The sequence below is a fragment of the Trypanosoma theileri genome (assembly GCF_002087225.1).
Source record: "Trypanosoma theileri isolate Edinburgh chromosome Unknown TM35_Tth_48_V1, whole genome shotgun sequence".
In the NCBI taxonomy this organism is placed as follows: Eukaryota; Euglenozoa; class Kinetoplastea; order Trypanosomatida; family Trypanosomatidae; genus Trypanosoma; species Trypanosoma theileri.
The window spans coordinates 69,646-97,356 of record NW_021639890.1 but is presented as its reverse complement, the minus strand read 5'-3'; the positions used below and the strand labels follow the sequence as shown (position 1 = coordinate 97,356).

Genomic DNA, 27,711 nt, shown 5'->3' with positions numbered 1-27,711 from the left:
CCTCCTAACCCTCCTAACCTTTTTTTCTTCTTTTTTTTTTTTTTTTTGCGGGGGGATCTTCTCTAACTTGTCTCCTTTCACCCTGTTGTAAGATTGCTACAACTTCAGTTTTCTGTGGCTTTGCTAGTAGAAAAAACACCAATCAAAAATAAAGAAGAAAAGAAAAAAGAATGAATAATAAAAAAAAAAACATCAATGTCAAAGTAGTGGTTATTTTTTTTTGTTGTTGTTGTTGTTCAATAAAATAAAAAGGAGAGATACACAGAGAAAGAATACACAATGTATATATATATATAAAAAAAAAGTTTGGGATTGGTCAGTTTACTTGCAAAAATAAAAGAAGGTCCCACCAAACAGTGTTTCCTCAACAGTGTGAGATGACAAAACGATGATGAAGGTCCGTAAAACACCATTAGAGAACCACTAGTAAGCAAGAACACGACTACCACTCCAACTCACACCATTACCACCACCACAACAACAACAAGAACTATTCGCTGCACCACACCACTTTATTCCGCCTTTCCAACCACACATCATCATGAGAAAGTTAAACACACAAACTAACTGCTGTTTCTGACTATCGCACACCATAGGTGACGTTCTGTGTTTGTTTCTGATGGAGTGAATCAAAGACACTCTTCTTCTTGGACCACATTCTTCCCTTCTGCTGTCGCGCCTCTGCGAGTTTCTGCGCCTTATCGGCATCCACAACGCGGCGCTGCACCTGTCGGCCGATGGGCTCCTGTTCGCGATCGAACTCCGTGCCGGTGGTGCCGGCGTTGCGTGCGGGCTCTGCGCGGCGGCCGAAGTTCTCCAGAAGAAAATCGAGCGTCGACTCCTCGCGGGCGTCGGCGGCGAAACGAGTAGCCCACAACCGGCGGCGTTTATCCCGCAGCGCCCCCTCCACACATCGAGTCACTTCTATTGCCAACTCCCCTACTTTTTCTTCTTTATTATTTTTTCCCGTTTCCATCTCTTCTCCTCCTTTCTTTTCTCTTCTCCACAGTCCTTCTCCCTTCATGGAAATGGCAGCAGGACCCCACGGCGTCTCACACGCCACCCGCCGCAACTCCTTCAACGCACAAAGAACCGCCGCCGTCAGCACCACGTCAGGCGTGCGGGAAAAGTCGGCAAACCCGCACTTCTCCTCCAGGAAGGAACGTACGCGACCCGCATCGTACCGCAAGTTCTCCAGCAGACGCAGTGCCTCCACCTTCTCATCATGTTCTTCCTGCACCGGCTGCAGCATCTCACGCACCGCAGACCACGTGTCAAGTCCACGCGCCACACGCAGAAGGTCCGCATCCACAGTAAGGTAGAAAAGTGCCCGCATATCCGCAGGTGGAATTTCTGCCCCACCAGCGAGAACTACAGGACTTCCACTCTTCGCTTTTAATTCCCGGTATAATTCTACTACCTCTTGATTCGGCATGTCATCAAGTGTGAGACCCCCATGCGATGGAGCCCGGAAGACTCCTTCAAACGGTCGAAGATCAGGCTCAATAAACTCAGCATAACGTTCCCTAATTTGTTCATGTGTGTTAAAAGGTGCTACATCAAGTTCCGTCACTTCCACACCATCAGGATCAATGTAAGGATTATGAGCGAAACGTGGGAGGTAATCCGCTTGCGCACCGTCAATAAAACCAATAGGTCCCCAACGGTCCCATAAGTAGTTCGGTTGCAGTCCCAGTTCTTTACGTCGTACAGCTCGTTCTAAATCCATAAGTGCATGTCGCATAGCCTGTGAGAGAACAAGTGTACCTACTTGCATACCCTTATCATGCCAACAGTGAGCTCGTAATGTATGTTTATCATAAAAGGGTTTAGTAATACCAATACAACGCCAATATCGACATTCACGAGTCCAATGTATTGCAGCATCAAGAAATTCAGCGCTGTAGAGGTGTGTAGCACCTTTAAGTGTCTCATCATGTAATAGAATACCAATTAATTCTGGAGTATCAAATGCAGTCCAAATAAGTTTAGTTTCAATGTTGTAAAAATTATGACTGAGTCGTTCATGATCACGCTCAAATTGTTTTGGTGCATATGATTCAAACCACACCTTTTGTGGCATATATGTTCGGTCCGAAAGTTCAGTTCGATTACGATCAAGATAGTTGCGTACGGCAATGCGTCTTCCCACTGTATGTTTCTTTGGAACAATATGGTAACTCCCCTTTCGGTATGGCACAATGGGCTCAGCAGCACCCGCACGTGAAAAAAGTCGACTTGAAGAAAGCATATCTCTCAGAACTCTTAAATCTATCTTTAACAGCTGAAAAAGAAAGCAAATATAGTCGATACTATTTTTTTTTTTTTTTTTTCTCCCTTCGTTCTTTTTTTTTTTTTTTTTTAGATGGTACTAATAGACCCCTTTTTCCCAGGCACACCACAGCGCCTCTGTACGTCCCCTACACCTTAAAAGAAAAAAATAAAAACACTTGGATTTTCAAATAATAATAATGATAATAATAAAAGAACAGTGAAATCCAAAACCACAAAAAAAAAAGAAAAGAAAAAAAGGGGAAGAAATAAAGATAGTTAAGGTCAATACAGAGAAAATTAGTATACAAATAAATTGAAAATAGGGTACAGTTCTTATTTATGCTATCGGATAACACATTTTTTTTTTTTTTCTTTCTTTCGTTTTGTCAAATTTTTGATATTGTATTCATTTTTCCCCTCTCATTCTCGGATTCGCATTCTTTTGTTATCCCTCAATCCGATTCACATATCCCTTACCAGATCTCAGAGAGACTAATGGGGCCTCTTCATAATACTCTGTAAGCAAACGCATCAGCTGTGATCCTACCGTTGTATCCTCCAAATCCATATCGGTGAATCCAACTGCATACGCACGGGAATGACCATTTGCTGGAGAAGCATTACCACCAGAAACTCTAGTCGTAGACGATTTTTTGTGGTTGAAAAAGCGACTAAAACGAAAAAAACCACCCTCAGCATCTGGCCGTAGTAAAGAAGAAACGGATCCAATTGAACCGAAACTGCCGAGTGAAAAACTCAAGGCATGAGGGTTATTGGTAGTGAGCAAATCGCAAGAAACGAACGACTTTGTCTCACCTTCTTGAAGTTGTTGAAGTCGATGAGAGGTACAACTTCGTCGTAGAATCCATATAATAAAATATTCAAGAAATTCAACGCAATTTACTACACCATCCGTCTTTTCGTGTAGAAATAGTGCCTCCTTTAGTGCGGCACGCACTGTGTTATCTGACCGCATCTCCTCATCATTAACCAACTGGGATTGAAAAGGACGTACAGGTTGAAAACGCTCACGGAACCTTTCCACTAAAATAGGGTTCGTACTAAACGTCTTTACGAGACGTAATCTGCGACACACCATCGCGCGTGGGGCAATAATTAATACAGTATTCTCAACGGAATGCGGTGAACAGAGAAGTTCTTTCACTCTGTGTGGATCATACTCCTGAGCCACCCACTGAACCGGTAAAGATGAATAGGCACAAGAATCAACTTTTGCTGCAAAAGGAATTGGATTAACGGAATGACCTGTCGATCGTGCTGCAATAGGACTGTCACGAAAGAAAAAGGCTGCTATAATAAGTAAATATCGTGCTTGTTTAGGGTCTGTAGAGAATATAATTACACGCCCTTTACGATTTAAGCTAAGTGAGCAAGTCGTTCTGGTTCCTGCAGCGCCTGCAACTCCCATAACATCACTTGTTCTTCGACTATCATTTCCTGCAGAGACAGCAGAAGATGTCTCTGTGAACTTCACATCTTCACTCCAGTCATTTTTTGGAGCAGCGTCATTACTGTTACTCTTACTGCTGCTGCTACTACTGCTTTTGTCGCTAGAAAGTCTTTGTTCAGGCGATGTCAGGGTATATTTTTCCCTCGCCTCCATAATTTTCCAGTAATCGCTATAGATATCATCATTATTGTAATTACTATCATTTTCATCATCATCATCATCATCAGCAGCAGCAGCAAAGTCTTGATGCTGCTGGTTATGTTGCTCATCTCCATACCTGCGTGGATGCGAAATAAGTCCATAACTTTCCCAATTCGAAAGTGACAATAATCCTGCTAATACAGCACTAGTAAACTCTTCATTAAAACGACGTAAATAATATAACGCTTCGTGCACTAAGCAAACCACTGAAACTTTAGCAACCTGTGGTATATTCGAAGAAGAAGAAGAAGAAACGTACTTACTATCAACGTTTAATTCACCCGCTCGACTATGTATTCGCGGTATAGAAAACTTATGTGTGAAAGCATTCACTAGTACGGATGCCAACGTTTGGTATGTACGCAATGCGTAATCCTGTCTTTCCATTTCTGATGCCAGTCGCACGGCGGTCAATGTGCGTGAGAGTCTAAAAAAAAATTGTTGTGTTGCACCCATTGCAAATTCAAGGGAAATATGTAAAAGTTGTCTCATTATACCATCAAAGTTATCCAGTAAAAGTTGATAGTACGGTTTATCCGGTGGACAAGTAATAACAAGTGCCACGGCGGCGTGCTTTGTATGCATTGTACGCATCTTCTCTGTCTCAGAGGCAACTGAAACCACAAAAGTAGATGCAATCATAAGACGTACGTACCGCACATCCCCCATTTTGCGTACAAACTCCACGTTGGAACTCCAAAGTGGTCCACGCTGCGTTACGGCACTCTTCGAGGGAAGACCGAGCGGGAACGCCAATCCCTGCAGTTTCTCCTGTGCCACTTCTTCTGCGGGCCCCAAGTAGATCACATCGCCTGGTGTATACGGTGGTGTATCATCTCGTCGTGGAATGCGGTTGGAGTGGAATATTGGGGCAGAGTTGCATGGAAAGACAACAAAGTAGAGTGTTACCGCAGTATCAGCGGGAACATTATTGTTATTATTACTATTATTATTGTTGTTGTTGTTGCTGCTCCACATTCAAGCGTGAGACACTCCCTCACCCTGTTTTGTGGAGAAAACCATGTTAATAAGAATAATAATAAAAAGTAAAAAAAAAAGAAAAAGGAGAAAATTTAATAATACTGGGAAAAATAATACATTCATGATATTAATGATGATAATGATGATGATTATTATTATTGTACTTCTTTTCTTTCATTCAATTGATTAGTAACAGATGTTTCTCCTGTTGTTATCTGTTTTTTTTTTTTTTTTCTTTTTTAAGAGTACCATCAATTACCTCGGAATCAATATTATCATCCGTACCACAAAAATAAAAAATAAAACTATATTTTAGTAAACCACATAATCTGTTTTTAGTACAGTATATTTCAATACATAATTGGAGAGACATATACAAACCCCACTTTTACACTAAATACTTTTAAAAATATATAAATAAAAAAATAAATAAACCATATAGATATTCTTACAGAGGCAAAGATAAAAAATAAACAAATATATATATATATATATATATATATTACTTCAGTTCTGTAATGCTACTCGAATGGCAGCTGCTCCATCATCATATGGTTTCTTCTCCTCCAGACTCATCATCTTCCATGCACACATCAGGGCTTCGCTAGTCTTATAGCTTCCACACTGGTGTTTACAAAAGAGACTGTACGCCGTTGGTGGACGCCTACGAGTCCACGTTAATGTAATTCCAGTGTTCACCGTAATGTTCAGCACTTTAGACGATATGGACGATGTTTTTTCAGCCGCATCCACAGTAGCAGGTGAGGTCACTTGTTGTCTCTTCGCCGTCTTTACACATCTGCGATCTCCTGTACGGGAGGGCCTTGCAGTATGAGAAGGATGGATAGAATGACTTTCAACAGCAGTAGTGATTGCCGCAGCGGCCATTTCAAAGTGTTCTCGTGTGGCCGTATCTGCGGAGAGCCACATCTCGGCAAGCAGACGCCTTCTGCTGCAGCGCTCTTCTTCAGTTTCGCTCTTCTCTGAAAGACAACGTTGAGCCTCTGCGTCGCGGCAGAACATTTCAAACGCCGTCGGCGATGCATGTGAAGACATCTGCACTCTTCTCTCATCAACAGCGGTAGCAGGCTGCCCACCGCAGGGGAGAGAGACACTCCCACTATTACGATCACCAAACATAACAACATTAGAAACACTATTATGAGTACTCGTAGTGGGAAAACAACTATCGTGAGATACATGGCTGTCAAGAATGATCAAATTCGCCGTCCCACATCCAGGACAACAAATTATACGTTGTTGACATCGCATACATTGAAGTGTAAGAGGAGGAGGGTGGCGTTGCATATCATTTCTGTAGTAGTTACTGCTGTTGTTGTTGTTACTACTATTATGGTTCGCACTACTAATAATACTACTATTACTACTAGTATCATTCTTATTGTTGCTGCTCTGTAGATGCACCGTCATATGTGGTAAATTAGACGTTTTCACGTACGCCTCAAAACCTTCTTTTTTAATAATGTATATAGAACCAGTAAATCTCAAAAGAAAGATAGCGAAACAAAAAAAAAAAAAAAACAGGGGAAAAAAACACATTATGAACCCAAACCAAATAGAAATTATAATAGAACACACAGTATTGGAACACCCTTCAACAAGAAAAAGGTGGGGAAAGCAGAAATAATACGGCTCCAAGATAATAATAAAAAAAGAAAAATACTTCCGAATCAAAATAACGCACACTTGTAACACTACTCCCATTACAATAGTACACAGACGCAATAGTCTTCTGCTGCCACAACTGGAGCAACAGCATATAATTTACAGAAATTATATATATATATATATATATATATATATATATATATAAGCAATTGAAGAAACACAACAATTCCTCTTCACCATCGTAAGAGATATCTATTTTATGTTATGCTAGTGACGCGAAAAATCACCAACTTCTTCTTCTTCCTCTTCTTCTTCTTCTTCCTCCTCTTCCTCTTCCTCTTCCTCCTCTTCCGACTCGTTCTTTGAGTGTTGAGGCACTTGACCCCGCATCTCTCCTTGTTTCGCACCCTGTGCTGCTGCCGGCCCACGAGGTGAAGCCATGGCACTGTTAGGATCCACATATCGCGGTCCTTCTCGTTCCACTGTCTTCGGTACAATCTTATCAGCATCACCATCATTGTCCTCCGATTCTTCTTCTTCTTCTGATTCTTCTTCCTCTTCCTCTTCTTCTTCTTCCTTTTGTTGTACCTTTTCTTGTACTTTCGGTGGTTGTTTTTCCTGTGGTTTCTGCTCTCGTTTTCCTGCAACAGGTGGCACGGATGTTAATGATAATGATTGTGAAGGAGTTATCGCATTTAAGGCTGGCCGTTGAGCGGCGGCGAGTGTAGAAACTACACTTCGCAGCTTTTCATGTAATAGTTCAATCTGTTGTGTCACAATTTCTTGATTCTTCTCTTGGCGAAAAACAAGTCTTAAGAGTTCTTCCATTTCTTCAGTGGAAAACTGTCTATAATCTCCACTAGTCATGAGATCATTCGTAACATCTTTATTTGGCAAATACTTTAAAAATGTAGCGGGACGCTTTAACTGCTGTTTCACCGCCACTCGCACTTCATCATCAATCGGTAAGAGTAATAAGAGTGCAGTCTCTATTGAAAGTAAATTCACATTCAGTCGGGCGAGTCCTGCAGGGGAAATGGATTTGTCACGCAAATGAGAAAGTTCTACCATTATAAGATCACTTAATGGTTTCGCAATCGTAATTCCTATATATTTTAGTTTATTTTCCGACAAGTGTAATTTTAAAAGTGCAAAAAAACTCGTGATGCGACGATTGTATGCCTGAATAAATGTATCTGCAGAAGATGCAGTAGCCACAATATTATAGGACTCATCACGTAATTGTGGAATAAACTGAAAAGCAACAAATCGAGCCTCAATAGAGAGAGAAAAGAGACACACTTGTGAAAGGGAATACATTTGTTTAAGAATACCACTCAAACGAACCCAACGTGCTGTATCCCCCGTTCCCGTTGTCATTGCTAACGCCGCAGCCGCTGCTGGAGATTCAGACCATTGTGCATATCGCTGAAAAAACACCGTGCCAGGCACAAGACTCTTACTGCTATCTTCCAATTGCCAATCATCTGGGCCAAGTGTGGAAAGGGCAACATCACACAGCCATTCCATAGAATGACACAAAATGGCAAGTGCTACAATAATACTATCTCCTTTCAGTGCTAATTCTGCTGCGGAACTGGAACCAATAGATGGTTCCAGAATAGTCTTATCAACACTTCCAGTAGTACTCTCACCCCCGGCTACACCAAAAATCTCATGTATATTACTTGGAGTCGTACGAATATATTGATGACCACTTGTGCGTTGCTCATTATTATATGCGTAGTATTGAAAAATATCAGCATCAACAGCACTATGAGCACTATGTAATTGTGTTTCATCACTTAGTGCTTTCCATCGTGCATCGGGATTATCATAAAATGCATCTTCAAAATTCGCAGAGAGTAAACGATGGTGTAACGATCCTTGTGTAATTAAATGTTGTTTCTTTTTTAAAAACATAGTAAGTTCAGTCAAAAGAGTTTCTGCAATATTTTGTTGAATTCCTTCTGCAAGGACATCAGGGAATAGACGGCATATTCTAGATACCTTATAAAGCACTTGACCAACGTAGTATACGCATGCCAAAACGGGATAACTAGTATTAGTATTATTACTATTAGTATCAATATTATTATTATTATTATTATTATTATTATTATTATTATTATTATTATTATTATTAGTGGTGGTGTTTTTACCAATGTTTGTTGTACCATTGCTTTGACGAACATCAACGGTTGGCCATTTAATTCCACTTTGTTGTCCCTTTTGGTGGTGTACAAGTGGTTCTATCGATGTTGCCTGTTCCGAAGACCACGTGGATGTTGTTTTATCTCTCTCTCCAGTAGAAACAGTTTCACTTCCCATTAAACCATCACCTTCCGAGACGCCCGCACACAACTGCCGTAATTGTTGGGCATGAAACATAAACAATGTAGGTATATAAGTTGTTTGTAGAAAGTGACGAAAAAATTCTCTTAATTCATTCTGAAAAGCATTCGAAAGACGAGGGACACGTTCACTACAAGATTGAAAAAAACGACGGGTACACTCATAACACGTTAAAAGATTCATTGGTGTTAACACAAACCAATTCTTTAATGTTCCTGCTTGTTTTAAAACGAGTAATCCACCACGGTTATCTCCACTCTTTATATTAATATTTCCTTCTCCCATTGCAAGAGCAGGATCTCCACCGTATTGACGTACTTGTCCTTCATTAAACCTTCGCAAGTCTCGTTGTGCACATTTAACAGCCGCCACAAGACTAAAAGAAACACGTCCAGTTTGTTCCACTACTGTAAGCATTCCAGATGCGTCCTGAGCGGATAACATCTTTTCAAGTGAAGGGAATGATTCAACATTTCCACTATTCATCATTTCTGCTGTTCTCTGTACACGACGTACAAGATTGCGATGTTTGAGAAATGCCTTAAGGGCAATCTCATCACTGGTATCCTCCTCCACCTCCTTGGCATCACAGAGTACATGAAAGATAAGTTCAATATAATAACTAACTTGTGAAGAGAGAACACGCAGATCCCATTGTTCATACATTTCCTTTACATTATGACGGAAATACTGTAGTAATGAAGATAATATAAGACTATCCACTTCAGAACAACACGCTCCTAACTCTTCTCCTTCTTCAGGGAAATCGTGTTTTACGGCTTCTCCTGCCACATTAATAGCATTACGTACATCTTGGAAACATACAGCCTTTCCAGATGATTCAAATTTTTCAAATGTACCATCTACATCAAATTTTACCATTAATCGTTTTAGTGAAACTATATCTGTATTATCATCATCATCAATACTTTGCTGGCTTTCATCCCCTACATGTCGTTGAAGTCCTTCACGCATTGAAAGTGCTGTTGAAAAAGCAGATGCAACCATTTCATGAAAATCCTTTAGATCACGAATAGGTGCATGTAAGATATCCCAATTTTCATAGGATTGCTCTGGATCAAACCCTCCTGGTTGAATCACAAAAGAGGCAAGAAAAGGAAAGTGTATGGTGAGAATAACTCTAATAAGATAATCTGCATTACGTACAACTTTCCCCATCTCTGCAAAGAGAGCATTCAACATGGCTCGCAGTTCTGGTGCTTGAATGACGGCCGCTGCCTCATCAGTAGAAATAATGGTAGAGGCGCGTTCTCTTCCCTGTACGCGAGTGGCCCGAACAGTGGAGGCATCTGAACATCCAGCGACACTATTAGCGCTGAGGGCTCGTCTACGCCAAACACCGTAGAGACGTAAGAAGTGAGAAATGGTTTGTTCAATATTAGATGCCGCATGAGAGAAAAAGGCTTCATAACAGAGATCTAATTTATCAAGTTCCTTTAATGCTCGAACACATAGTGGAATAAAGCGTAGGTAATTTCGTATCATATCTTCATCAGTAGGATCATCGTGAATATCACCCAGAAAACCAGAAAATGTTACAATAGATTTATCCATATCACTTCCCCGCATTTGTGCTTCTTCACACATTCTTTCAAGATTATCCATTGTACCAGATGGTTTTTCAGATGCACCATCTGCTAACATGCGATCTACTAACTGAGCATCCGCCTCATTTAATTTTCCCTGACGAAAGACAGTACTCATTAAATCATCAATAATAGTATTATGAAGGGTTTCTAATGTTCCATTTACATAATCTCGCAACGTCTGTGTAGCACGAATATCAGTAAACTCTGGCATCTCTAAACGTTCTTTATGTTTCTTCAATAAACGAAGAGCTGCAAGATAGTGATGTGTCGCAATTAACTGTTTTACTGCTGATTCACATGAAAGAGAAGATTCCAGACCTTTAAGTGATTCAGTCATAAGAAGAGCCTTTGCAGCTCGCATTCGCAAAACTTGTAATTGTTCCGAACGATTATGAAGAGATGCTGTTGCCATAATTAATTGCTGTTTTAAACGTGCTAACATCTCATCACTACCAGAAACGGCCAATATTAATTCAGAAAATCCTGAAATAGCTTCATTAAATTCATCATGATGAACTTCTATATACTTTCCTAATAAATCATCTAATTCTTCTTGTAATTCATAGTATGGCAAAAGTCGATCATCAATATCACCAGCAGTAGCTTCTGTTCCATCATCAGAAGAAATAATTTGTAAAACATGTTCATATGGTATAAAGGAATCAGAGAGAAGATCAGCATCTACCTCTGCAAATAATGCTTTGGTGTTTCGAAGAAATTCACGATCTCCTTCTTCACCATCTTCCTCATAATAATCATCCTCATATTCTGCAGCATCTGTTGGTAGTACTGAACGCTCAAAAAGTTTTCGTGGTTGAATATTCGACACACTCTTCCCCCATGATGTTTTATTTGTACTATTCGTAGTATCAGAAGCATTACCTTGTTGAGCTATATTACGCAAGAAAGCACCACCTAATGGTTTTATTGAAGTATTAGCACGACCAAAAACAGGTTGACCCTGTGAAGATTCCACCATATGATTATTAATAGTACCTTTTGAGTGTTCCAACACACTGGTACTACCTCGTCTACTTGAACTCACTTCATCGTTAAACTCTGTCTCATCCTCCCCTTCCGCTTCCTCTCGTTGTTTGGGATCCAGAACAGGAGCAGCATTACTACGTAAAAATGCCCCTGCATTAAAAATGGCGTTTGGAGTATTACTAAATATACCACTCCCCGTAGCCGCGTGTCCTGCTAAACTGTTCTGGTTCGTGCCAAATGTAAATGTATTACCGGTATTTGTGTTTGGGGCACTATTACCAGTTCCAGACCCGTACCGCCAAGCCATCTAATCCAAATATGTATTCCACGCAAGTTTCTTCTTTATCTTACTTTCACAGCAATGCCCTAATAATCCTTTTTCCACACAACCACAACCACTACCACTACCAGCTGAGGTTCTGGGTGGAAGGACCGCGTAGAAGAGGTAAACAGTAAAAAGAAAAAAAAAAAAGAACAAGAAACAAAACAAGAAAAAGAAAAACAGTCATGTACAAAAAAGTTTCAACCTTATTATTATTTTTTCTTTTATTTTCAAGAAGGTAGTAGTCAAGTATGACAACAACCAAAGAAAAAAAAAAAAAGGCCACGGACAAAGTGACCCCACAAAAAAAGAGGAAATAATATCGGAAAAAAAAAAGAACAAATCAATAAATGAACAAAGTAACGAGAAGGGTACGTTCATGTTTCTCCCTATGGGTATCCTTCATCGTTCCCAATGGACATGACAGCGAATGGTTCTAGGCAGTTGTGCTACCAAATTGCTCCCACTAGTTCTTGGCAAACTTCTTACCAAGCTTATCAGCAGCAGACTTGGTGACCACCTCCAGCACGTTGTAGCGAATGGTCTTGCTCAGTGGGCGGCACTGGCCAACCACCACCTCATCACCGGGCTTGGGGTCGAAGCAGGGGCTGCAGTGGACCGTCAGGCTGCGGTGGCGCTTCTGGTAACGCTGGTACTTGCTGATGAAGTGCAGGTAGTTGCGGCGAATCACGATGGAGCGCTTCATCTTGGTGGAGTGCACAACACCGCGCAGGATGCGGCCGCGGATGGACACATTGCTGGTGAATGGGCACTTGCGGTCGATGTACTTACCGTTAACAGCCGCCTTGGGGGTCTTGAAGCCGAGACCAATCTTCTTGGAGTACCGGATGTGGCCGCTCATGTTCACATGCTTCTTGGATGGCTTGTGGCTGTTCTCGTTGACGGCCGTCTGGCGCTGGTACGCCTTCTCGTGCTGCAGCGTCAAGTCGACGGAGTGCACGCGCGCGTATTCCTGTGGGGCTGCCATTTTCTTTTTCCTTCGCTTGCTCTCGTGTCCTGTAAAAGAGTAAAAAAAGAAACAGAAAAAAAACATATATATATATATTTTATTATTATTATTATTAAAAAGAAATTGTAACATGTGGTATCAATATAGAAACACATTTATACAAATACAAATACGCATATTCAAACACACACACACAGAGAGAGAGAGAGAGAGAGAGAAACAAGGCTGTACACAATATATATATTATCTTACCTTGACAACATAAGAAAGAACTTCAAAACAAGAAGAAAAAGGCGTCAAAGAATGGCATCCCAGAGAAATATTACTGGTGATACCTTCATCATATTCTCAACTTGGTAAATCCATCGTTTTTCTTCTTGTAATGATTGTTAACCCTTTTGCACTGTGTAGGAACAGTAATAATAAAGACGGGATAACAGAGTTTCCGGTGTTGTTGTTATTATGTTTGTTTTGTTTTGCTTTTTCTCTTCCACCCCACATTCACCCTTTGTTCGTTCAGTTTTTTTTTTTCTTTTTTTCTCTTTGAATGTAAGAACAGTACACAATAAAAATAAAAAACTCTGATGCAACTATATTATGTATTCTTCGACATATCAACCCTCCCGAGTGTTGGACCCATAACAACAACAACAATAAAAAGAAGAAGAACCACAAAAGAAGAAGGAGGGGGAAAAAAAAAACACAACAGCTCAAAATACACACACACATATATATATATATAAATACAAATAGTTAATTGTAATGACTTTACAAAAAGCAAAAAAAACATAAAAAAAAAAAGTATGCAATAGAGGTTGAAAATCTCTTAACTATAATTCTACAGTATCTTCTGTGGCACCATCGTGTTGCCCGGATCTTCTCGCATTGGCTGATGGTGGAGGAGGTGGTGGTTGAAACCGGGAGGATGAGCCGGTGCCGGTGCCGGTGCCGGTGCCTGTTGGGACGACCGGAATGACGGCGGAGGTCGAGGCGACGCGGTCCGTCAAATCGCGACTTCTCCACGAGACGTTCGCCGCCAAATCAGCGGCACTGTCCACGTGTGGGAAGCCGCGGGGATCGAGCCCGACGGTGGTTGGGGTCTGCGGCCGGCTGACACTCGGCCCAAACGAAAAGGAGGAGGGAGCCGCAGCCGCAGCGGCCACAGCGGCAGGAAGAACACTTTGAGAAGTTCGAGCCGTCGCCGCAGCGACTGAACCTCTTGGCGGGAGTTGTGTCTCTAAAGTTGGCATCTCATGTGTGGCCGCGGATGCCAACACGGGCTCTCCACCTTCATGATAACCCATCGTACTTGTTAAATGATGTTCACGGTTATGATGAACACCATTCTCTATATTGAACTCATTCATTTGATTTAACAATTCTCGTTGGGCGATTTCTTCCTTAAGCAATTTATCTCGTGGGTTTTTCTTACATTTCATAAAAATTCCTGCAATGGCATTTAATACCCAAATAGCCAGTGAAATGAAGAGAGAAACATATAGCTCTGTGTATGGCAATATTTGACTAAATGTCCCTGCTGAAGAATAGCCACAACTTCTTAGATAAAGCACCAAGATCCGGTTTTCCGAATTCACAGTCCACAATAATACAAAAGAAACAACCATGAGAAATAACTCCCACATTGTAAAGAGATCTTTGCGAAGAACAACAAAATGATAGCGTACATCTCGAACACCTGCCCAGACACTTGTACGATTTATTACGCACACAACTAGATGTAATGCAACACATGTAAAGAGCAATCGTATATTCGTTGCACATCTACTTACAATATAAGTTACATTCGATGGATCCAATAGAAAAGTTACACCGGAAAAGAATGTTCTAGAGTATGTGATCCTTATCCCACATGCCTCATCTAGGTAAAACGGTTTCAGTTTTAGTGAGGTGCTAAAGAAAAAATTGTTATCCATGGAATTTCCAGCAGCGTTGGAGGTACGAATAATGGCAAGAAGAAAACATGCAACCTGTACACAACTAACGAAGGTAAAACAGTGCAGTAAAAACCTCTCTCCATACGAGCGTCGCAGCCTAAAAGCTTGTTGATCTCTGCCGTAAATGTGCATTGATGTCTGAAGAATCTATAAATTCTTTCTTTAAATTCTCTCCCGTCCTTTTTTTTTTTTACTTTACTTTTCTTTATTTTATTGTTATTATCAAAGAGACGTCTCTCTCTCTCTCTCTCTCTAATAGGATCAGCTCTATCGATCCCAGAGTGACTTTCTTTTTTTTTCTTTTTTATCGATCAAATCTACTCCACTCTCGCTGTTTCCTCACTCTAACTTTCTAAACAAGAAGAGATGTAACTGTTAAACACAGCACTCTTCTGGAATACAGAGCAGTTTAACCACATCAAGAGAAATGTATAAAAAACAAAACAAAACCAAATATAAAAAAAGAAAGAAAAAAAAAAGAAATGAGAAGTTACTATAGTAAAAGAAAAATCAATACAGTTTTTTTTTTTTTTTTTGTAGGAAAGCCAACAAAAACAGAGCAGTTCCGTCATATCATGATGAGTCCAATTAAAGGGAATACAGAAAAAAAAAGAGGGAGACGCCGCAGACAAGAAAAAAACGAATTTAAAAAGTGGCGAACAGGGTGCGACTCCTCACATAGATCAACAGAGACAGAGGTGATAACGATTATAATAATAATAACAATAATAATAACGATCATTAGAAATATAGTGGTGTGTGCTTTCCCTTGCTTTTTGCCGCTACTAATTTATTGTTTCCCTCTTATTACCATCTACTAAACCACCTTCCTTTCCTTTTTTGTTTTTATTGTAAAAATAATAATAATAGGACTATGCTTCATTCATATATATATATATATATAAACAGGAAAAATGGAAGTAGATAATAATCGAGCAAACTCACCTGAGAGTCCTTTACTTCTTTTTCAACGGCTTAAACTAAAAAGTTGAATGGGTGGAGTAGGGTGGATGGATGAAGGGAGAAAAACAAAAAAAAAAACGTGTTGAGGCATATATATATATATATATATATATACACCCAGAAATTATATTATGTGGGATATGTGATATTATCTATTATTGTATCTTAGACACAGCGACTTCTTTTACTTTGTTACCCAATTTCTTACTGTGTCTTTTAAATTTTTATAAAGACGAATACAAACACACATATACAGACACATACAAAGACACACATCCTCTTTTCTTTTTTTTCTATCACCTTCTCTATTCCTTCACATACTCTCCCATCCTCGCTTTTTTTTTTCGCTCTTCAGGACTTCGGCATTCTCTTCGTTTCTCTTTTTTTTTCCTTCTCTCTCTCTCTCTCTCTCTCTCTCTCTCTTTTTATTCTCTCTATCTTTCTCTTTCTGTCCTTCTCTGTGTATATTGTCCTCACTTCGCCCAACTCCATTTTGGGTTTTTCTTTCTCTTAAAATATATTCTTCTTTTCGACCTTGTCTCTGCACCATATATTTAATGCTTGCAGCAGGATGGAGGTAAATCATGTGAGAAATAAACCAAGACATATGGATACAGAGAAAGAAAGACGAAGTAAACGCTGGAAGGAAGAAAAAAGAGTAAATAAAAAAAAAAAAAAAAGAAAACGGAGAAATCACAGGAGGTGGTTAATAAAGATAGAAAGATAGAAAGATAGATAAAGAAACGAAAAAGAAAGAAAATAATGCATATCATCTTTCTTTATGACGTTTTTTTTTTTCTTTTCTTTTTCCATATATCTATCTATCTATCTCTTTCCTTCTTTCTCATTCTCTCCTTTTTGTTTTTTATTATTCTTAACCTCGTCTCTTCTCCCTCCTTTAACAGATGTATCCATATTCACATATACACCCACTATATATATATATATATATATATATATATATACGTATATGTATATGTCGTACACCTCTTATTTCTCCGTTTTCAATATTGTATCCTCTCCTCCTCTCCTCCACACTTCCTCGCCTACTGTCTACTGGTTCATGTACTGGCTCTGATTAAGTTGAGTGCTGATATCTGTTAACTCCTGTACCTGCATTTCAAACCGCTCTTGTACCTCCTTCATGACGCCATGATCGGTGTATTTGCGGTTTTCACGCTTAATCTCCTTTTCCTCTTCAGTGAGGAAAGCCACGGTGAGTCCCTTCGTACCAAACCGACCGGCACGACCCACACGATGCAGATAAGAGTCAGCATCTGATGCCATATCAAACTGCACAACAAGATTGATACGATCAATATCAACACCTCGGCCAAAAAGATCGGTTGCGACAATAATGCGGGTGTGGTTTGTTTTGCAGCTTTCATACACGCGGAGACGCTCCTGTTGATCCATGTGGGAGTGAATCGCCATGGCAGGGAATTTGAGTGACTGCAGTTGACGGCTAAGCGCCTCACAGCGTTCCACCGATGAGGTGAAGATGATAGCTTGATTGAACTCCACCGCATCGAGAATATCGCAGAGTTTCCGCAGCTTCTGAGCCTCTGTGACGTTCATATAGAACTGCGCAAGTCCGTGAAGTGTTAACTTTGCCCGTTGATCCACGTAAATCTCTGTTGGGTTTGTCATAAACTTCTTAGCGACATTGCGCAGATCCTCTGTCATGGTGGCGGAGAACATCATCACCTGTTTCTCCTTTGGTGTCTTCAGAAAGACGGTCTGCACATCACGGCGCATCTTTACATCCTCCAGACACCTGTCAAACTCATCGACAACGAACCACTTCACGCGCGAAACATCGAGGGCCTTGCGTTGAATGAGTGCGGCGAGGCGGCCCGGCGTGGCCACGACGATCGCCGGCACTTCCTTCTTCAGCTGCCGCACATTCTCGTCCTCTGGGATGCCGCCAAAGTACACGCCGGTGGTGCAGTACGGGAGGTACTTGTTGAAGCGCTTGAACTCCTGCTCGATCTGGTAGGCGAGCTCGCGGGCGTGCACGACGACGATCGCCTGGCAGTGCGGCTTCTGCCCGTCGGCGACCTTCTCAATTTGCTCGAGGAGCGCAAACACAAACACCGCCGTCTTGCCCATGCCGGACTTTGCCTGCACGAGAATGTCGGCGCCGAGCATCGCCTGCGGGAGTGCCTGGTGCTGCACCTCGCTTGGGTGCTCAAAGCCGTTCTCGCGAATGGCGTTGGCGAGTTCGCTCTTCAGACAGAAGTCCTGAAAGCCGCCGAGGGCGACTGCACTGTGTGTGCCCATCCCAACACCAATGTGCGGCTGCGCAGACACAATGGGTGCCTTCACGTCATCTCCGTCAAAGTCGGCAAGTCCACTGCTCATGATTGCACTGCCTGTTCTTCTTTTTGTTGTTGCTGTTGTTGATTATCGTTTAAGTGTGTTTTTCTTCTTCTGGATGATCGTTTGTTTGTTTGTTTGTTTGTTTTTTTTTTTCTTTAAATATAGATCGCTGTGGTATGAGTTTGGTTGTTGTTTTTTTCCTTATTTTTCTTTACCTTCTTTTTTTTTTAATTTCTCTTTTCTTAAAAATAAACTCTTAATGTATCCCTATGATTTTTTTTTAAAAAAAAAAAAAAAAGAATAAAAAAGATGAGAAGGATAAAGAGATATAGAAAACAATCCAAACAGCAGATATGAAAACATCTCCCCGCCAACTATGAAACACACCAAAGTTAACACTGTTGGTATCATGATGAAAAAAAAAAACAGATGATTTGTTCATTCCAAAGATAGAACCACACAAAAAACAAAAAGAGAAAAAAAAAAAGAGAAACATGGAAAATACGAGCCCAACAGAAACATACACAGAAAAAAAAGGAAAAAAAAAAGAAAAAAACAGAACATTCCTCAAAAAAAAAGTCCGTGCACCAAAAGTAAAAAGCAAACAAACAAAAAAAAAAAAAACAGCAATTTACACGGTGCAACAGAAAGAGCCATTCCAATGGACATTGAAGGACATTGGAGAAGAACAGGAAGAAACACAAAAATGATAATTCCACCTCTTTCATACTTTCTTCCTGTATATATATATATATATATATATATATATATATTTTTCTTTATTGAGTTATGAATGTCGCAAAAGAATGAATAATATTAGTTCTGAGCTAATGAAACAAGAAAAAAGAATTCCATTTATGCAAGTAAGCAATACAAAAGAAAGAAAAAAAAAGAAACACAACAGTATACTTTCTGGTAAAATAGTAAAAAAAAGAAAAAAAAAAACGACAAACGTTTATGAATACAAGAAGAAAAAAAAAAAAAGGAATACTAGTCATATAAATTTAAAAAAGGAAATACGTGCACATTATATGTTGAACGTAGATCCCTGGGTATACGCATTGTTTTACCTCTCTTATATATATATATATATATATATATATATATATAACTTGTAATACCTCTAGTTGTGCAAGTACATGTATAGACATGTAATTGTGAGATAGTCATAGAAATAGATGTATTATTTTATCTCAGTATCTCTCTCTTTTTTTTTTCTTTTTTTCGTTTCATATTCATTGTATATTCATTCTTAGTTTGTATGATGAGCAAATTTAACATCCGGTACACAGCTATATATATATATGTCTCTGTCAACATAACACCGGCTCACTTCCTCTCCTTCTATTAATATAAATAAAGGAAATACCGGCAAGCGCAGTTTCACTCCTCTTCTTGTGTAAAGAATTGTTTCTCTTAAGTAAAGAACGGATGTATTTGTCGTTGTTTTTCCAGTCGTTTGTTCTGCGAGTATGAAAGAAAAAAACAACAACATCATTATAAACACCGCCAAAGAAACATTACACAACAACAAGAGTAATGAGATGATATATGCACATACATATAAATAAATTAAAAAAAGAATGAACCTTTGTTTGCAGAGCCCATCAGCACAATTCTCTCACACCCAATAAATCTATAACGGTGATAACCGTCGTATGTTGTTTACTTTTATATATATATATATATATATATATATATATATATATATAGAGAGAGAGAGAGAGAGAACCCACTTTACTTCATTGGGTGTTGTTTTATTATCACCACTACTACCATTTACTACTCTAGCAGCTACTATTGATGTTAAAACTATTGGTTTCCCTTTTCCGTTCAATAGATGACTATTTTGTTTCTCTTCTGCTTATTTTTCTGTGGTGAAATAAGTTCCTAGCCTTTATTTTTTTCTTTTGCTCTTTTGTCTTTTTTTTTTTTTTCATTTGGGTTTATAAGCACAGAGTATATAAATATATATATAATTTTTGTTTATCTTCTTCTCTTTTTTTTTATTTTTTTTTTTTTTGTTGTTGTTTGTTCGTGTATACATATAAGCATTTGTAGGGAGATCTATACTTTTTTCCAGTTTTTTTTTGTTTGTTTCCTTTTTTTTCTTTCTGGGAGTTACTAGTGTGTAACTGCACCTCCTTCTTTTTTCTTCTTTTTTTTTTTTTCTAACCTTCTCCCCTCTTCTCCCATCCATTTTATTTATTTAATCAATCCTGGTGTGCTGCTGCCTGCATGGCGTTAAATTCCCGTAGTTTCTCCCGTTGTGAGTAATCCTTCAGTTGATGTTCCAACTCATACGGCACATAATAAAGTCCATTGGATTCATTCATTTTCCGATCATAACAGTAACACACCAACAGCGCATCGGCGGCGGAGTTGTACACATTAAAGAAGACAGTGCACATAAAGTACGCCATCACGCCAACGACGAGGACGGGCATAAACTTCACCTCCACATCGGGGGCGAGACTCTCCACGGTGCAGAGGAAATAGGCAGACACACAGCAGGAGCCAACAACGAAGAGTTTTCCAAAGAAAATGACCACCCCCAACAACCAGCCGAGAAAGAGAAGCTCCACCGCATAGGTTAAGATCATGGAAACAGCACTACACGCGGAAAGGCAGAAACCGTTAGATGTAATACACATCATCACATATGCATTTTTATTAATTACAGAAAGCACCTTTTCAAAACAGGCAACAAAACACTTCATACAATAGAATACACACTTAAACAATTGATTATCCCCCATCGCCGCCTTTGCCTTCTTCGCAAAGTAAGAAAGAAGAAAACGGATAGTTTGTATAATAGCAATGATAAGAGAGCCCAACGCTATCGTGCCGGTGTGGTATACAAGTGTCCAACACACCGCGCGGCAAACACCAAAGAGTGGTACCGCCTTTTCACTGTTGTGTAAACTTGAAAAGTACCAAAAGACGGAAACGAAGGCAACGACGGTGAATGAAAAGGCACTGAGGAATCCCATCGTCCATAAAAACGCAAAGAGATCAGCAACAGCCAAATATTCAAAAATATGATCCGTCTCTAATACACGGGATGCAACGGAATAAAATTTGGTATTGTTAATCACCACAACTGTTTCATCACTGAATTTTAATCCATCTGTAACAGGCACCAATGAAAGTTTGGAATCACTCTTCCTAGCACTATATAATGCCATACCAACCGCAACAGACCAAGTAAGTACGACAAGTATTAATACTCCAATCACAATAGGTACAATTAGTAATGAAGGCACAGAGGCTAATACACGACTGGAGATTTTAATAACAGCACAGACAAGACGTACTTTAGAGCAGAGTGCTAATATAATAAATAAATACACAAGTGACAATACCCACAGTATGATTGCAAAAACCAGAAAGAGTAATGCATAATCAGATATTCCTGATACTGGTAAATAAGTACTTTCTCCTCTCGTGTGATAGAGGAAATAACAGATTGCACCACCCCCAGCCAATATGAAGAATAAACACAAAATGACAAGCCACACAAGTAAATCCACCATGTATCGCATAAGCACAATAAAAACAAAGCACAAAGCAACACATATAGCCGCTTCAATAATAAAAACACGCCAACTGTTTTGTACTTCATGTGCTCCCTGCATGGCAAACGTATAAGCTTTCTGCAAAAAAGGATCAGAAATTATGTCTCGCACTTCTTCCGGTTGTGTGAGTTTTGGAAGACATTTACGAATCAGTTCAGATGAATCATATACTGCATACATCTGGGAAGCTGCCTGCACCGTCTCTCCATTAGCCGCCGTCGTTCCATACGAGAAAACACGAATCTTCTCTAATAAGGTGGGATGTGTGGCATTTCCACCCTGAGCCAATAGTTTTAACGCCTCTACATCTGTTTCCGGACATGTCTTCACGCAGACGCCGAGGTTTAAATAGCGGCTGAGGTGACTAAACACGGAGGAGTAATTAATGGCGAGCGGCAGCGGATACCACACAAACTTGTTTTCTTCCCACTTCTTACTTTGAAACATGGCCGTTTCTGGAATTTTGCTTTCAAAGTCTGGCGGGGCTTCCCCTTCACCGCAGTAGTGACCGAGATAATCGTGCCCGTAGACAATACTCCTCACATCACCCTTGTCGAAGGCAATCACACCGAGGGCCACAAAACAAGCCAACATTGCAATAAACAAAAGTGCAAAGAAGATATCGGTACAATTGCGCCTCTTCTCATACGTCTCCGGTTCATCTCTTGTCGTCTTCACACAACAACAACAACAGCCCATCCCTCAATATATATGTATATGAATATATCAAGGATCTAAATACAATTAAATAAATAAACACGAAAAGATAACTAAAAAGTAGAACTTTTTTCTAAAATTCTCTTCGGTATTTCCCTTCACGTGTATGTATGCAATTGTGTGCGTATTCTACCTTCTCAACTTCCTTTCTGGGATTTTTTTTTTTTTTTTCAGAGGTGAACTCTTTCAGAAAATACTCATATTAAAGAGAAAAAGGAAAAAAGAAAAGAAAAGAAGCAATGGTAATAATAAAATAGTAACAGGAAGTATTGTTAAAGAATAGAAGGTAAATAAAAAAAAAAAGAAATAAGCACAAAAAAAGAGTATGCTTAGAGTGTCTTCACAGGGATTTTAAAGCGAACAACACCATTCCTCAGATGTAAGAAGAAAAAAAAAAAAAACTCCTGCTGCATTCTTCCCATAACGGAAGAAAATTGAATTCTCCTATAAGTGACTCTCATACGTACCAATCATTACTTCTCCACTCAATCCCCAGAAAAAGAAGGGGAAAAAGGCAAAGAAGATAATAATTATTATAATATAAAAAAAGAAAACAGTGCAGAACAAAACAGAAGAACACAACAGCAGAACTTCTTTCACCTAAAAACCCCTTCCTTCCACTAACCATGAATAAGAAACGACAAAAAAAAAAAAAAAGATGGCGCTACCTTTCGAACTATGTTTTTTTTTTTTTTTNTTTTTTTTTTTTTTTCTGTTTGCTTGTTTCCTTTTCTTTTTTTTTTTCTTTCTACTAACATACCACTTCACCTGTACACACATATCTCCATATTACTTCTCTCTCTCTCTTTTTTTATCTTCACACTTTCAGTTTAGTCCTACGCTGTCTTCTTTGCAGTTTCCTGTTCCTTTGCAACTGCAGCACGTTCTGCCAGCAACTTCTGTGTGTGTGCCTCCACCTGGTCGCGCAGTGGACCATTCTCAAACTCAAGACGGCGGAGGAATGCGTCTTTGCCCCAACTTGCGAGGTGATCATAGTCATTCTTGTCAAGCTCGGCAATATCCTCCTCAAGATATGCGGGATCATTATAATACCCAAGCACGTAGTTTGTCAGAATAACAAGATTAGGTGCCTTTCCCTTCTCAAGGAACTCAGGACCAAGGAAGGTGAAGTAATCCTCCACGCGTTTCATCACTTCTTCGCGTGTGAGATTTTTATCATATGGGGCGAGAAAACGTCTCCATGCAAAGTCGTACAACTCCTCATCTGACATCTTTTCATGTAATTTCTGAGTAATGACCATATAATCCTCCGACCATGCGAGATTCCAGTAGTCTCGTACTCGTGTACCATTACAAAGACGTGTAAGCATTGGGAATGTTGGAATATTCATACTGCGGCAAAGGTGACGGAGTGACTTTCGTTTAATAAGTTCAAACTTAATGAATCCATCATACATCTCTGCAGCCGGACGAACCACCTTAGGATCACGCCAAACATCATTCTTCTCAAAGAGATCATCCCAAGCACGTTCCTGTGTCTCATTCCACGGGTACGCATGAAAGTCAAAGAACCATTTGGTGTCTGTAAGATATGAAGGCACACTGCGGTAGCGATATAAGTCCTGCGCATGTCGCCATGCCTTCAATTCCTCCGGTGTGCGGTTAAAAGACGACGGCACCCACGTGTCGTTTGCAAGCCAGAAGAGAGCGAGAGGAAGTGCATAGCCGCCAATCACAAGTGTAGAGCCCGTGCAGTGTACCATACGCCACATATCCAGTTTGTATGCCATTAACTTTGCCACTTCCTTCTGAGAGACTTCCTTACTAAGCTCCATGTCAACCCACATGTTCTTGTCCTGCGAGTGAAAGCGCTTGTGGTAGTCAGGGGAGTACGTTTCGCTCTGCTCCACAAAGTCCGCTGGTCCATATTTGAGCTGACGATTGTAAATACGAAGCCAAATATCGAGTGCCTCTTGTGTTTGTCTGGCAAACACCGCAAGACCAGGGAAGAAGTTTGAGCAGTTCTTCTTCAGAATCGACCAACTACCCTGCATTTTTCTTTTTCTTTTTTACCTTCACACACAGACAAGCAGAAGCACCTATATAAATATATATATAGAAGTTTGCGTTCGACCTGCTTGACCTTGAGCAAGAGAACTTCCTAACTACAATTATTACATAATGTTAACAACAAGAAGGAAATACAAAGGAAAAAAAAAGAGAAAGATAGATAATATAATTTAAAAAATAAGAATGATGATAATGGTAGCAATAATAATAAAATAAAAAAAAAAAATCAAAACAATAACAAACAAAAAAAAAAAGTGAATCAGAAGGGAAAGATGTTTTTTTTTTCGGATTTAATGAACGAGAATTTCGCTTTATTGCACGTTCTGAACGTCATGTTCCTCTTTTTTGTTGTTGTTGTTGCGTTGGTGTTGGTGTTGGTTCTTGTCGTTCTTGAGGTTGTTTTTCGTTATGATACCAACGCACGGAAAAGCCCCACAAACATACGGGCATAGAGACAGACAGAAAGAGTGAAAGAGTGAAAGAGAGAGTATCATCATTGCTGTCTATTTGGACTCTTCCTTTGATTTAATCCGTCCTTCATTTTCCCCATGTTCACCCCTTTCATTCTCCTCCATATCCTCCTCTTCTTCTTCTTCTTCAGACAACTCCTCTAGTAAAAGCAAGATAAGTTTGGCATTCGTGAGAACAAAGTACATCAACGTAAAGCCAACTGTGCACGTGATCGTCGTCCATCGACCTCGACGATACATGTCATCCTGTGATGATTCCATTCCATTCTTCATTCCCTGATTGCATGACTCCGTTGGGCGGAGATTGTAAAAGGCACTGTACTCCTCAAAGTACAACATCCGCAGTTTCTCCACATACTTCAGCAACACCGGGCACTCCTCCCGCAATCTCTGTTGGGCCTCCAAAATAACTGTGGACGCCTGATGACCGGCAAAGTCCGCATGCAGAAAGGATGAGGCCGCCGCGTACGCCATCGCATCTGCACTGCAGGGCCGCTCTGTTCCCAAAAGAAAAGTTCCAGCGGAGTTTGCATGTGCAACGTGTAATGTTTCCAACGCCCGAAGACCACTTTCTATTTCCTTTACAGCTTCCTCTACACTACTGTAGTGTCCACAGCTTGGGTTGTGCTCCAGTACGTCGTTGCGGTACGTCCCACGCAATCGCTGCCAGGTGGTGGCTACTTTAGGTACAATCGCTTTTTGAATGACACTCTTGTAGAGTCCATCATCCATGTGTGTGATGTATACAAATGCCGGAAAGAGTGACTTTAGTGCTAGTACCTTTACACAAAGCAACAGTGGCTGCTGATCACTCGGCACCATCTCTGCGTCAAGATGTGTGTTATTTTCAATGAAATTAAGGCACGCCATGCAACCTTCATGTCTCTCCTTCTGGCCTTTACTACGCCATGATGTATTCTTGTTATTGACGGCTGTGCGTATTTCACATGCAACGGGGAGTGGTGCGTCGTGCTTCACAAAGTGTGCACCGACAAAACGCAACATTGCCTCTACTGCTAAAGCGTGTGGGTCTGCCGTTGGCAACGCGAGTGACGGCGGGCAGCGGTCAAGTACAGCCGGCGGCATTTCGAACATCTCGTCGTGAGTCATAATAAACCCTCCGTTGCGTTTACAGAGAGAGAGAGAGAGAGAGTGAGACAGACAGACAGACAGAGATATATATAGATATATTTATATATATATATATATATATAGATAGAGAGACGCAGAAGATATGTCCCCTGATGTGCACACCTAGCTTTGAACCTTATTTATGCATAATATTATAGGCAACGGAAACGGGTGAAATAGAGAAAAAGGGAGAAAAAAAAGAGAGAGAGAAATACATATTGACACACAGAATGGGAGCATTGACAAGAAAAAAAAAAAAGTGAATGAGATAGGGTGAGGTGGAAAAAGGGTAAAGAAAAAAAAAAAAAAATAAGCACAGTGATAACTAGAGAGGGAGCCATGTACATATGTACATACACATGACGAGAAAGAAGTAATGAGGTATTATAATTAAAATATGTGCTTGTGTGAGTGTGAGTATGGGTGTACGTGTGCATGTGTGGTGATTCTTCTTCCCATTGGGGGACACATCATTCCATTTTTTTTTTTTTACTTTTATTTTATTTTCACTTAACATTAGGGTTGATGATTCCCAACAACATCTACAATTGAAATAAACACAAAATACACTCCCTGTAGTCTTTCACTACTCGCTCACATATATACACGTCTGCACACAGAGACAGCATCCTTCCTCTCACTCTCGCTATCAATTGGTTACACTCAAATACTTGAGGGAAGAAAAGACCATTTGGCCGGTCTTTCTATTCTCCCAATTTTCTCTTTAATTCCTCTTTTTCCCTTTTGTTATCGCCTCGCCGCTCCTCCTGCCCAGCGAGTGTCAAGAAAAAAAAAAAAAAAGAGGAACACGTAAACACAGAGAGAGGACATTCAAAATGGAGACAAACAGCGGTGGCTGTTCCAAAAAAGAAGAGGGAATAATTGAAAAGGAAAATAAAAGAAAAGCGGTTTTTTTTTTCCTTGGGTGAATTACACAATACACAATACAAAAAACAAAAAAAGGGGGGGAAACAGGAAGCCTGATCTGATAGCCAAAAGAAGGGCAAGATAAGAAGTAAAAAAAAAAAAAAAAAAAAAAACCACAATTGAAGAAGGGAAAGTGAAGCTGAAAAAAAAAAGAAAAAAGAAATGTCCGCCGTAGAACTAAAAGCGGTGGGGGGAGAGAATGGAGAGAGAAAAAAGGTGATAACAATGCCAAACCTAAATATCAAGATATTCTTTATTCTTTTCCTACTCCTTCTTCTATCGCATCATTTTCTCTTTTTTTTTTCTTTTTTTACTTTCCCCAACCCCTCTTCATCTTTATTCCAACTAGTTTATATTTCCGTAGTCTCCTTACCTCTCCACAAATCTATTGTTTCTCAGTGAGAGGTGATTCTCTCTCTGTGTGTGTGTGTGTGTGTTCTGACGGAAGCTTCGGTTTCTTTGTGTGCGATTGTGTACATGTGAACGCATACGTATATGAGATGAAATATGAACATATCATTGGTAACTGCAGTGAGACCGACAGGTTCAAGTGCCTCGCGTATATTTTGAGTCTTGCAGAGCCTCCAAAGAAGAAAAATAAACAAATTTAATGTAAGGGAATGTAAGAATATTTCTTTTTCTTTGTTTTTTTTTCATTTCCGGAGTAAAAACGAGCTCGTGAAAATATGTACGTTAGGTGCACATTGGGCACTAATGCTTCTGCCAGTTCTTCTGTTGCTGTCCAGCGTCACTGCGGTTCCCCCACTTTTCGTGGTGGTGTTTCTCAATAATAATAATAATAATAATAATAATAATA

General features: G+C 39.9%; 9 protein-coding genes across 9 annotated transcripts; all 9 read right to left on the bottom strand.

Annotated features, from left to right (window-relative positions):
• Positions 1–580: 580 nt before the first annotated feature.
• Positions 581–2,251, bottom strand: TM35_000481460 (uncharacterized protein; the record flags this gene model as incomplete). Its single annotated transcript, XM_029030482.1, has 1 exon — positions 581–2,251. One exon carries the CDS (start codon positions 2,249–2,251, stop codon positions 581–583), a length of 1,671 nt encoding a protein of 556 aa, XP_028878251.1.
• Positions 2,252–2,719: 468 nt separating this feature from the next.
• On the bottom strand, positions 2,720–4,924 carry TM35_000481450 (uncharacterized protein; the record flags this gene model as incomplete). Its single annotated transcript, XM_029030481.1, has 1 exon — positions 2,720–4,924. One exon carries the CDS (start codon positions 4,922–4,924, stop codon positions 2,720–2,722), a length of 2,205 nt encoding a protein of 734 aa, XP_028878250.1.
• A 510-nt stretch (positions 4,925–5,434) lies between these two features.
• On the bottom strand, positions 5,435–6,358 carry TM35_000481440 (uncharacterized protein; the record flags this gene model as incomplete). The annotated part of the gene is made up of 1 exon (XM_029030480.1): positions 5,435–6,358. One exon carries the CDS (start codon positions 6,356–6,358, stop codon positions 5,435–5,437), a length of 924 nt encoding a protein of 307 aa, XP_028878249.1.
• Positions 6,359–6,823: 465 nt separating this feature from the next.
• On the bottom strand, positions 6,824–11,815 carry TM35_000481430 (uncharacterized protein; the record flags this gene model as incomplete). Its single annotated transcript, XM_029030479.1, has 1 exon — positions 6,824–11,815. One exon carries the CDS (start codon positions 11,813–11,815, stop codon positions 6,824–6,826), a length of 4,992 nt encoding a protein of 1,663 aa, XP_028878248.1.
• Positions 11,816–13,630: 1,815 nt separating this feature from the next.
• Positions 13,631–14,887, bottom strand: TM35_000481420 (uncharacterized protein; the record flags this gene model as incomplete). The annotated part of the gene is made up of 1 exon (XM_029030478.1): positions 13,631–14,887. The coding sequence occupies one exon, from the start codon at positions 14,885–14,887 to the stop codon at positions 13,631–13,633; it is 1,257 nt and encodes a 418-aa protein (XP_028878247.1).
• A 1,884-nt stretch (positions 14,888–16,771) lies between these two features.
• On the bottom strand, positions 16,772–18,082 carry TM35_000481410 (putative RNA helicase; the record flags this gene model as incomplete). The annotated part of the gene is made up of 1 exon (XM_029030477.1): positions 16,772–18,082. The coding sequence occupies one exon, from the start codon at positions 18,080–18,082 to the stop codon at positions 16,772–16,774; it is 1,311 nt and encodes a 436-aa protein (XP_028878246.1).
• A 2,171-nt stretch (positions 18,083–20,253) lies between these two features.
• Positions 20,254–22,317, bottom strand: TM35_000481400 (solute carrier family 44 protein member 2; the record flags this gene model as incomplete). Its single annotated transcript, XM_029030476.1, has 1 exon — positions 20,254–22,317. One exon carries the CDS (start codon positions 22,315–22,317, stop codon positions 20,254–20,256), a length of 2,064 nt encoding a protein of 687 aa, XP_028878245.1.
• Positions 22,318–23,171: 854 nt separating this feature from the next.
• On the bottom strand, positions 23,172–24,350 carry TM35_000481390 (uncharacterized protein; the record flags this gene model as incomplete). The annotated part of the gene is made up of 1 exon (XM_029030475.1): positions 23,172–24,350. The coding sequence occupies one exon, from the start codon at positions 24,348–24,350 to the stop codon at positions 23,172–23,174; it is 1,179 nt and encodes a 392-aa protein (XP_028878244.1).
• Positions 24,351–24,869: 519 nt separating this feature from the next.
• TM35_000481380 (uncharacterized protein) lies at positions 24,870–25,946 on the bottom strand (the record flags this gene model as incomplete). Its single annotated transcript, XM_029030474.1, has 1 exon — positions 24,870–25,946. The coding sequence occupies one exon, from the start codon at positions 25,944–25,946 to the stop codon at positions 24,870–24,872; it is 1,077 nt and encodes a 358-aa protein (XP_028878243.1).
• Between the last annotated feature and the right edge of the window lie 1,765 nt (positions 25,947–27,711).